Source organism: Rhyacophila brunnea, unplaced genomic scaffold, assembly GCF_057557595.1.
Source record: "Rhyacophila brunnea isolate RB1 unplaced genomic scaffold, BYU_Rbru_1.0 scaffold_1, whole genome shotgun sequence".
NCBI classification, from domain to species: Eukaryota; Metazoa; Arthropoda; class Insecta; order Trichoptera; family Rhyacophilidae; genus Rhyacophila; species Rhyacophila brunnea.
Window position 1 is genome coordinate 12858269 of NW_028232751.1, and position 12009 is coordinate 12870277.

Sequence of the window (12009 nt, forward strand, 5' to 3'; positions counted from 1 at the left end):
TCATCATATCAGTGAAGAAAAAATTCTACATACTTACATACATTTCCGTTCTTAGTCACAAGAGAAAAAATAATTGTTAGTTTAGTCTAAATTATTCTTAACAAGTGTGTCGCGATTATTAAGTATAACAATATATTATTATTCCAACTAAACATTTTTATTTAATAATTCTGGTGTATCGTGAAATTATATTAGTTTTAAAGTATGTCGCTAATCCAATAAGGTTGAAAAACACCGATCTAAATATATGGACGTATTATTATCTACTACATTATTCTTTTTAGCGTCCTTCGCTAATGAAAATCGGGACTTTTAAATAATGTCTCAACTTAGTCTCTCCAGCGATCCCCCCATTCCGCCACTTACATAGCTGACCGTATTGATACCGTCCTTCACTAGTCGACCCATCAAGTAGGCACCCTCCCTCTTCTTCGTCGACCCAAAATGTTTCCACTGATCATTAGCCTTTCCAAATTATTGTTTTCTTTTTGGATGTATGGTTAAAGAACCGCAGAACTCTTTAGATATATTAAAAAAAAAAAAAAAAAACGTTATTTTTACGTTTATTGTTACATCTTTTAATAGAGTCGAATGTATGCGAGTGCATTATGAAATAGATGGGCATTCGCAATTCGGCAATCGACGATTTTAACAGAACTATTATTTTGTTAAGGTACATTATAGCGCCGTAGTTGTAAAAAATTCTAAATGTCGAAAATTTCAGGACTTAATGTAACTGTTTTATAAATACTGATAATATTTCCATATTTCACTAATCCCGGTAACAGAACGCGATCTAGAATTCTAGTGTCAGGGCTCAAAACTCTGTCCGGTATGTCAACCCCCAGTTTAATATGTGAGACGTTGTATTCTAAGTGTGGGGGGTGTTATGGGGTGAGACCTGGCGTCCACGTGACGTGAGTAATGATGATGAAAACCTTTGACTCGTATGTGACAATAGCTCATCAAGATGAAAGGTGAAAGGCTTTCGTGTTTTACTGTCGCACAGAAACTTTCAGCATCCCGCAAGCACTTCGGTCGAATAAATGATTGGCTGCCTTCACAAGTGGTAACAAAATCACATCTTTTCATAAAAGCTACATGATAACAAAAAAATCAATAGGTTACATCGTAATTAATCATTGATGTATATAACTATATATATATGATATAATATACACACCATATCTTGGACAGTGACTTTCAGTATACTATAAGAAAAAATAACGAACGTTAATAATTATTAGTAAACCTCTTATTTTATTCAACGAATAATTCACAAGATTTCAGAATGTATCAATCTATATATTGAACATACATACTTAGAAAACATCTCATGCATATAGGTACCTACTAGAAAAAAAGGTACTGTTCGGTTATCAGGAATACAGCGGAAAACACATTTTGAAAATAGCCAATAAACTGGATTATTTGTTAGGTTAACCTAACCAAACCTAACCTAACCTAACCTAACCCAACCTAACCTAACCTAAACTAACCAAAACTAACAAATAATCCAGTATATCGGGTATTTTAAAAATGTGTTTTCCGCTGTATTCCTGATAACCCAACAGTACCGAAAAAAAATATTATACTTGCAATTATATTTTATTTTATTATATAATATATAATTATATTATATAAACGCAATTTGATAGGCATTTCATGTAAAATTATCGTATATATGTAAGATGCCCGTAGCTTAATTGCAAAAGCAAACTGGCCCGAATCCAGCGGTTACAGATTGAAGTTCCGTCGCGTGTCGTATTGTATTCTAAGTGAATTTTTTTCTGGTATGTATATGCAAGAGATGTTTTCAAATTATGTATGTTAATTTGTACTATAAATAGTTATCAAATTAGGATTTTTTATGATGTTACAGTTACTGCACTATAGTAAGATATTGACCGATAGTTAAATACAAATAAATAAATATAACAATGCTTATTATTATAGATGAAAACAAATATAAAACAATATAAAACAGCACAAAAAAAATAAGTTCTTCCTTAGGAAATTAAAATAATATATATAATTATAAATTTAACCTAATTATCACATTCACAAAATTTAATAACAAGTACGTTATCAAGATGTTTAACATGAATGCTTTTTTGTTTAAATGCATTCATTTTGAGAAAATTCCGATATTGACTTGTAGCTATTATAAGCATTAGCATTAGACCAAAGGTTGCTTTCTGTTTCAATTTCACGCGTTTATACACTACTTACCTATATATAAGAAGACTCTCTGCAACATCATTGAGTAGATAATAAGAATTTATTACTGATGGTTATGTAAATATATTTGATGCGATAACGAGTTCTCTTTCACCGGCGAGTAAATATTATATTATTATTTATTTAACAGATTTACAGCCAGTTTGTTTTGTTTGTTTGCTATCGTAAAATTTAATGATATCTCCATTTAAATGCTTTGATCCATGTAATGCTGAAAAGCTCATTGCTACTGCTATAACATCATACTGTTGGATATAATTTGTTAAATAATTAATTTTAATAACTCATTATAATCATGTAAAACCGTCTGATTAATACTAAGTTGTAGTATAAACAATAAGCAAATGCGGCTTTGTCGTAACAATGGGTAATAAAATCTCTTATGTTAGAATTGAAATAATTATATAATATGCTTAACTATAAAACATTGCTACCTGTAATATCTCCTTGGCATGTAATTATCTTATAAATAAAAAATATTATATATTGTCTCTATTTATATTATCCTATACCATATTTCTATCAATTAAACTTGATTAAGCTATTTTTAAATGAATTGTTTGAATTAATAGGTACCTATATACCTATAAGTAAACTCAAAAAATTTAAAAAGTTCGAAGATCAGTCGACATAATTGCGTTTTCTAGATATTCTCACACAATTTATTTAATAAATTTGTGCTATCGTCTAAAATTGTTGTGCCGCAAAGTGTTTTGACAATATAAAATCACTATTTATTTTGTGTTTTTTTTTTTAAATTTTTGTTTGAAATAAAGCTGGTTTAATAACCCTAAAAAATATTTTTTATTGTACGTCATCTTTTACAGAATACTTTAATGTATTTATTTTCTCAAAATTACAACAAAATGTTAGTCAAACGTACGAGTTGTATTTATCATTTTGCATTCATAATACTAATATCTGTAAAACTACGTATTACGTTCTAAAAGTTTTTTGGCATAATAGAATTTTAGGGAAAATTCTAAAACTACTTTGATTGTTTTACATGTAATTAGAAAAGTTATATAATATGTAATAAGAATAAATAAAAAATTACCGTTTATAATAAGGTGTACGCCCATGATAACCGAGCGATTATCGTGTCAGCCTATAAAAGTCATGGATCCTGGTTATGGATTTCGGGACTTATAAATTTACTTGTTGTTTTTCAATTGTATGAGCGTAATATGATAAGCAAGCGGCTTTGGTAATACAACGTCCTCTCCGAGGAGGTTCATAAGTGATGTTCTTATGATCATCACACATTTGGAAAAAAAAATGGAAAAAAGTAACTAATGAATTTATTCGTTTAAACCAGTGCTCCGCAACCTTTTCTCACCCACGGCACACTAAGGGTCTTTATTACTGTTGGTAAAACTCAATAAAACACACAATGCATAATATACATGATTTTAATAATAATATATGCCTCATAACTCAGGATATCATCATTGAACTGTTGTAACCTACGATGAATATAATAAAATTGATTTTCTTTGATTAAGTCGATTTACCTAAATAACATGTAGGTAGTAGAGCGATCGTCACCGTTGGGCAATTGTAATAACTCCGATGTGATTACGATCTTATTATAACACAGTCAGTTAAATAGTAGGTTTTTGTAGGTAATAAATTATATGAAAATTTTGGCTATACATATATAGAAATTTTAGGATTTAAAAGTCGGTATAAATGAACAGTAAAAAAAACAAACTTGTTAAATCGGGGGTTTTTTAACGGCTCGACGACGATGTATAACGGCATGGAGTGGACTATACATAGGTTTCCGACCATCTAACATCATTCAGGTGTTGACTTTCAACCTCTGTCCGTTGGTTGGCTTGGTAAGTTTGGTGTAAAGTGAGTAATGGCCGGTAAGATAATTAAAAGTAAATATTTACGAGAGGCAGTTTAGGGTTTGCAGGTAGTGCGGGCAACTTAGTGAGTTTTCCCTGCGCAAACAACGCAAGAGTGGTCGACCTGTTATTATGTGCGGCGTGTTCAAGCCATTTTCGCCGTGTTTATATTGGGCGAAGCATGATTCCTTAAATATATTAAAGTAGTAGACACGGCGACCGCTATTAATGGCTGGAATAAATCCGTAGCGGCCGGGAAAAGTAGAATATTTAACTTGAAAAATCTGTGATTCTTGAAAATTGTGTCAATTCAAGCGTTAAGCGTTTAGTGCCCCTTGGGTACCACTGTATGACGGCATTAATCCAGTGGTTGTACACTCGCTGAGCGATATGTCCAGTCCATTGCCATTTCATCTGCTTAGCGTCCTCTATCACTATGCTTCCTTATCCATTGGTTTCTTTTGTGACGTTTACGCGTTATGCCCAACATACACCTTTCCACGTTACGTTTTGCTACTTTACATTTTTAGGTTTCTCTTACGTGAGCGTCGGTAGCACACATTGGTTGAACACTTTCGCTTAAGACACAATGGGAAGTAACTTTTAAAGATACTATTCAACCACCCGAATCCACTCCAGTTTGATTATCCGAGCAATCTCGTCAATTCACATGTGTTGTCCAAGATAGTCGTAGTTGTTGACCCACTTTTTTTGAGTGTGACATTGATGAGTTTTGGTTTTGACCGGACTTTTGGTTCAGCAAAGCAGTCACGTTACTATATCAATTCTTATTTTGATTTCAAGAGAGTGATGTCATTTCTCATTTTTTTTTTTTTGAATTATTAATAACCATGTCCTTGCTTTTTCGTACAAGGTGGTTGTTAGTAATTTTGAATAATCAAAAACACCCAGGCTTTGAGAAAAACACATAAATATTGTGTCCTGACCGGGAATCGAACCCAGAACTCTCGGGTGGAAGGCAAGCGTCTTACGCACTGCTCCACATTAGATCGTGTGTTTAGATGTTTAGTGACATGTTTAATTAATAATTTTGATTAATTAGTAGGTACCAGTGGTGAAAGGTGGAGGTAAGCTGTTTAGATCCAACATAAAAGGTAAACACTTAACTTCGTCAATCAAATGTATTTGTTTTAATTGAACTAAAACTACAATGTGCATATTGACCCTAGCTAATACAAGTCATAGATAATAGTCAACAAATATTTGTTTATATATAAAATATATAAAAATATGCCATTAAACCATACATAATTTTAGATATTTTTTATCGACTATGGTTTGGTTTAGGCAAGTCTTAATATATTTTTTAAAACTAATGAATACCATAATGTAATATTCTTATTTCAACGAAAACAATTAAATATGACTGAAAACTTGTCACTATTTTTGTCGGATCGCCCATAGGATAGTACCTAAACTATTATTGTTTTATTTAGACAGGGTTTAATTGAATTTAAAAACTAACTAGCGCCATCTGCAAACTGTATTATTAGTTCAATGAAATCAAATAAGTATGCCTGACAAAGTTGAGCGTGCAATATTTTATGTCTAATATTAACAGTCTACCTCCATTATTTTTAATTTGAATGGTAAAAAATGTTAGGTAAATGTAACACGATACCTACACATATTATATTCATATGATACGAACAGTACCACCGGGTGAATATTTCAGGAAAAATCCAACAAGGGTTTCATGAATTGTCGAGTTTAGCATCCCTTGGGCTTCGCAATCAATCTAAGTGAGGAACGACTCACTGGTAGTTGGAGAAATGGGAAGAATGTTTCTTTATGCGCAAAAGAAATACCGGGAACGTAATACGACGCTAATAAACACAGAGTGGCGCTCATGTATATTAAAGCCTTGGACATTTTTATCGCTCCTCGCCCTGAATGCAGAAAAATCCAGCGCGAAAATTAGTAGGTACAATTCCAGCGGCATGTAATTTTTCCACGAGCCATGATATCGGCGACACAATTTTTTCAAGGGTGGAACGGAACACTCTCGTGTTTGTTTTAATTGCGAGAATTTTAATACATATTACGTGAGTTGCAGCTATTTTTTAATAACGATAGCGTACGGACTCGAAATACCGGTCTGGGATACCGGTATAATATTATACATAGGTATGCGTTACACGATTTTATTAACAATAATTACAAGATAAAAAGAACTTTTTATACATAACGTTTTTAAATTTTCTGTTGAACCATATAAACTTGACTTGACTGGCTTAAACGATCAAAAAAAATTGTACTTAACATGCCATATTGATCTCCATAGTAACGCACGTATATTAATAATTTAGTTGCTAGGACCCCAGACCCCTAGCAATCAATAATGGTGTCGAAATAACTTTTTATACAAAATAGAATTTACTGAAAATGAATTCAATTCTACTTAAAGATGGCTAAAAGTATTTAAAAACATGCATTGGCATCGTGTTCTGATATATTCTAAATGTTTCAAATCTCTAGCTAGTTGGGAAGTTAGTTAAAAATCGATTACAAGATTTGTACCGGACAAAGAACCACCGGACAAATAAGAATACGAGCTAAGAAAAACGTTGTAAAATAGTACCAATAGCAGATCAAGGAACTGACGCTATTGATGATGGAGACAAACACGCGTTAGAATTTATAATGTTTGAAAATATTTAGATTAACATTTATAAAATATAGCAAAAAAAAAACAATAAAGTACGAAACTTCATAAAAAGCCGCCATATTTTTTTCTGTTGCCATCTTTAAGTACGCTATGATATCCATAATATTATGGTCGCTTTATAAGTTGTAACTAACTTTATCGTAATAGATTTTTGAGTTTCCACCGTGTGTACCTACTTCTTTCCTCGACGTTTCGGGCTTGTTGCAGAGGCCATTATCAAGAGATGATAATGGCCTCTAATAAACGTCGAGGATAGAAGGAAGGAGTACACACGGTGGAAACCCAAAAATCTATTACGATAAAGAAAACTACCGTGAAAGCCTCAAATATTATATAACCTACCTTTAATAACCGTAGTTATTTTCATATTAAATATGTAAACTTGACGAATTATTGCTAAAATAATATTATTTAAATATAATAATGAAATCGGTTTTTAATGAAACCGGTTTTCGGTTATTATGTAATCGTTTTTACATAACCGTTATTTGATTATGTGGAAACGGTATACCGAAATACCGACACTTCAATCTCTAGAAGTTTGGAAAATATTCATGGACCACTTTCTTCAATGGCGCAACCGGCGGAACGCTCTCGTAGGTGTATTGTTAGATGGAAATATTATTTTACGTGCTCACTAAAAGCAGATTTTACGAAATTCGTGGCAAAGTTCGTTGATTACTTTTTTTTATAGAGCAGTGTATTTAAATTTTATGCATAGACTTTTGGTTTCGAAAACTATTGTTTTGCCGACACATAATATCTCAAATTCAATTGTTTGCATTGTTTAATTTAGAATTGAATAAACAAATTATATCGTTGACATCCACTTATCCTAGTACTTACGAAGTTTTGTAATAACAACAAAATATTTTATGAATAAAACGATGACTTTGAAGAAAAAAATTCTCCATGTAGAACAGTGATTCTCAATCAGGTCCGCAAAACCCTCCGGCTCCGTGGGTACTGCTAGGGGCTCTATAGTAAAAAAAAAAAGTGTAAACACGACCTGTTTTTAAACAATAATATAAGTATTTTCACAAATTTGCCTGACATCGTGTCAAACTTATCATTGAAATATATTTAACATAAAATTAAGAGATTATAAATAAGCGAATAATATAACCCTTGCGAATAAATTCCGCGACAGAACATTTTTTTTTCTCCTGCGGCGTTAAGATTGTTTGAAACAGCTAATATCATATTATTATTAAAGAATTTATTTGTACTTATTCGAATTTGCTTATTAGCGCCACTTAAGTATGTAGGTAACTGCTTATTGATGTAATTGACCTCTCTGGATCATAGTGTGTCATCCAGGTAGGGTTCTCCAAAATTTTATAAAATGCTCTAAGGATTCCACTAACAAAAAATCGTTGGAAGTCACTGATATAGACAGTACTAAATATATATATAATCTGTGTGATTATGAACATATATTGCTTATACTAATGATTTAATACTAATGAAAAGTCATTTCGCATCGCAGATTTATTTGCTAAGGCACTGAGATAAGAACAACGTACATTAGTGTAACAAAATATCACGAACAACAGTACCTACCACCTACATTCTAATAAAACGTCTAACAGACCATCGTCTTGTTTATTCTATTTTTTTCAATATATGAAAGTGAAGCTGAATATGTTAGCAAGGCTAATCATTAAATTACCAGAAATTCGTTTCGCATTGCAAAACTATCTGTAGCAACTTCACACTGAATTGTCGTTTACAACATTTTACTAGTGTCATAAATCTTTAGGTTTGTTTTTATTTAGATTTTACTAAGTTGAACCTTAGCTATACTTCTGTCTTTTGGGAGGTGTGCCGGAGGTACTGTAGTCTCCGGTGTATCACAATGTATGGTACTCTAGTTTAACCCGTTCTTTTCACAGATGCTTATACAAAGCTGTCATTCGAATACCATTGTCTATTCAAGATAGATTGAGTTTTATTATAACATACCTACATAATATGCCAATAATAAAAAATGTAGTCGTATTTTTTTTAATAAATATAAAAAACAAGTTGCAATAACTTCTTCTTCTTTTTGTTTTTAGCACGATGCCATCAGACAGCATGGACGACATCGAGCTGAAAAACATCCAGCTGCAGTTTCCATCGGCTCGCTGCTTGAGCGGTGGAATCGGAGGAGCTCCAGGTACTCCAGCCCCCGAAGAGCGGGTCCACACCGACCGCGGAGAACTTCTCGTGGCTGTCCAGGGATCCAGGGCCAAACCCGCGATCCTTACTTACCACGACCTGGGGCTTAATTGTGAGTCTAATGGACACTAACAACACGTATCTACACCGTAAGGTTTTGGTGACTCATTGAAATAATCATCTACACCAGTGTTCCCCAACCGCTGGTCCGCAGTAACTTTCAGTCGGTCCACAAATAGATCTCCCCCATTTTAAAATGCATATGACGAAAATTCCAAGCAAATCCTCATTCAAAACAGTAGTCTGAGTAAAGGGAATAAGTTGGAATAAGTTGTCTTTTGATGCCACTTTGATATCTAGACATAACATACAAACATTTTTAGTTACTAAAGCATTACATTATCATGCGTATCTTCGACTAAATTTCTATTCATGTAAGAAGACTTTTTGGCCGAATCAATGTCAATGCAGCGTTAAATCTCTCCAAAATAACACTGAAGCCATGGTTATCAATTATTCTAGCAAAGATTTCGCACTTTTTTTTTCAAATTTCACAAAATACTATTATATACAATTATTTATTTACTGATCTCTTTCAGATTATTCTAATGAACAGTAGAACTTTCATATTTTTTTTGTAATTCGCAATGAGACTATTATGTACATATGTTAGCTACTGTTCGGTTATCAGGAATACAGCGGAAAACACATTTTGAAAATAGCCGATAAACTGGATTATTTGTTAGGTAAACCTAACCAAACCTAACCTAACCTAACCTAACCTAAACTAACCCAAACTAACAAATAATCCAGTATATCGGGTATTTTCAAAATGTGTTTTCCGCAGTATTCCTGATAACCGAACAGTACCATATGTTATAATATATTATTTAAAAACTAATTGACAAATACTGTATTAATAATAGTTTCTTTTCTGCGTTAATGGTCCCCGAATTATTTTTCTTATTTTTAATGGTCCGCGAGTGTAAACAAGTTAGGGAACACTGGTCTACACAACATCTGGCTATGTCGGGGTAAACTTTTATATGAAATACTAAAATTCACAGTGCTCTGTGGGACACATTCATATTCAATTTATAAAACTAATATACTTACTATTAGTAGGTCATATTGTAACTAGGTTTTTTTTATTCATAGGCAGTAACTATTAGATGACAATAATTCACTCTGCCCAAACGTTAAGCATAGTTTAAATTTTAGTAAAAAAAAATATCTCACAAATTTACCGCTGATTATTACGATTATTATGCACTAAATATGGTTTCATAATTTAAAATATAACTTCTTAATATGGGCCGTTTTCTTCAGTTAACTGTTGATAAGTGGTTATATACACCCACGGTGGCCGCGCGGCTTAAGCACTGGACTATCACGCCGTGGGTCTCAGGTTCGAATCCTGGGTCTGGCAAGTACACATATTGTTTTTCAATTTGCGTGTGAGTCAGGGTATGGACCTATTAGGTTGAGCAAGTGGCTGACATCCATTTCTCGTAAAAAACAAATTTATTAATACAAACCTCTACTCTGTGGAAGCCCATATGATCCTATTAGGATCGGACATGGACGGGGAAAAAAGTGGTAACATATAATTTGTACGAAATTACTTGATAACAAAAAATAACCGAAACCACCAGTTCGATTAACAAACAGCAGTAAAGAATCCAAGTCAAATCTAGTCAATAAGATCGTTGTAGAAGCGGTGATTTGTGTCAATTAAAAAATAAGTGGTATTTATTTGAGATACCTACAACATTTATGCAAGACACTAAATGGTGTTACACTGAGATTAAATTAAAATTTTGAACATTCATTCAAAACAAATATTTTATAATAAAAAGTCTTATAGTCATTCGAAATGGTTTGAATGAGAGAAAATTATATTAAAATATAAGTAGGTATCAAATCATTCAGAACGACTAAAATTTAATAAAGCACATTATTTACTTAGAAATAAAGTTAACTTCTCTAATTTAATTTTATTGGACCATTATTATTTTCAAATAAATATAATATCACGTAAAATTTCGTCTTATTTTTACCGTTTCGGAAAGTGCTAATCTAAAGTGACTTGAATGCTTTGGTGCCATTTGTGAATCGGCTTGATGGTTTTGGAAAATTTCTTTTCGTACAAATTTTAAATATTCAAACACAAAATTCGAAACAGAATGTAAATACATTGTCGTTTTTTTAATTTAATTTTCTAGAAATATTACGCCATAAAATTGCCAATGACAACATTCACATAACAAAATTAAATTTGTATTGAATTAGATATTATGAATTAGATATTATTTTCTTATGCATATTTACTCGTTATAATTATAAAGGCAGCTGTGAAAATATCCACGGCCATTCTGATAGTGACGAGTTTGCTTTAGAATTAATACGTCGTTCCAATAACACCATGGTTAGCGTTATCATAAACCAATCTCCTTGGTTGACATACCTACATCTTAAAAATATCCCTCTTGATATTGAATTTATTTAATGTTATTCCTATGATTCTAATGACTTCTTTATTTTAATTCATTTTAAAGAAAGTAATTCACATTATATGTAGGTATGCATTCATGTAAATCGATAATGTTTTATGGTGGCAGAATATACTTGAGTACAGAGGGCTCTAAATGAACGGGGACGTACCGGCACGCCGTTCTGGTTCATAAAAACCCCAAAATTATCGCTCCGTTTCGTGGAAATATTAATTTGACAGTCTGAGCGAGATATGTGATAAGTGATAATACTCATAATATCTACGTATAATAAAAAAAATCTAACACACTTATTTTTTTAATACATATTATACAATTAGATAATAATGTTAATATTTTCGTAAAATTATCGAGCGCTCGGGTTCGTAAAATTTTCCATTTCGACCGCTTTAAGTACCTATATTAAGTTTGACGCTGTTGATTGATACCACCGCGCTGTTCAACAATACTCATTATGAAAAAAAAATCATTAGCCCTACAACCCTTGGCGTCGACCAGAAACTTTTCTGGGTGATCTATCGCTGCCCTTTTAACAATTCTTTTGAAT

General features: G+C 32.3%; 1 protein-coding gene across 8 annotated transcripts in view; it reads left to right on the forward strand.

Annotated features, from left to right (window-relative positions):
• The window catches only part of MESK2 (misexpression suppressor of KSR 2), a 345381-nt gene that overhangs the window by 258028 nt on the left and 75344 nt on the right, over positions 1 to 12009 (forward strand). For all 8 annotated transcript variants that reach the window (XR_015069751.1, XR_015069755.1, XR_015069756.1 and 5 more), the window contains one exon: positions 8847 to 9061. Coding sequence is in view for 3 of the 8 variants with exons in the window: in XM_085941397.1 (XP_085797523.1) it covers positions 8847 to 9061 (215 nt within the window). In the remaining 5 variants the exon portion in view is untranslated. The remainder of the gene's footprint in view (positions 1 to 8846; positions 9062 to 12009) is intronic.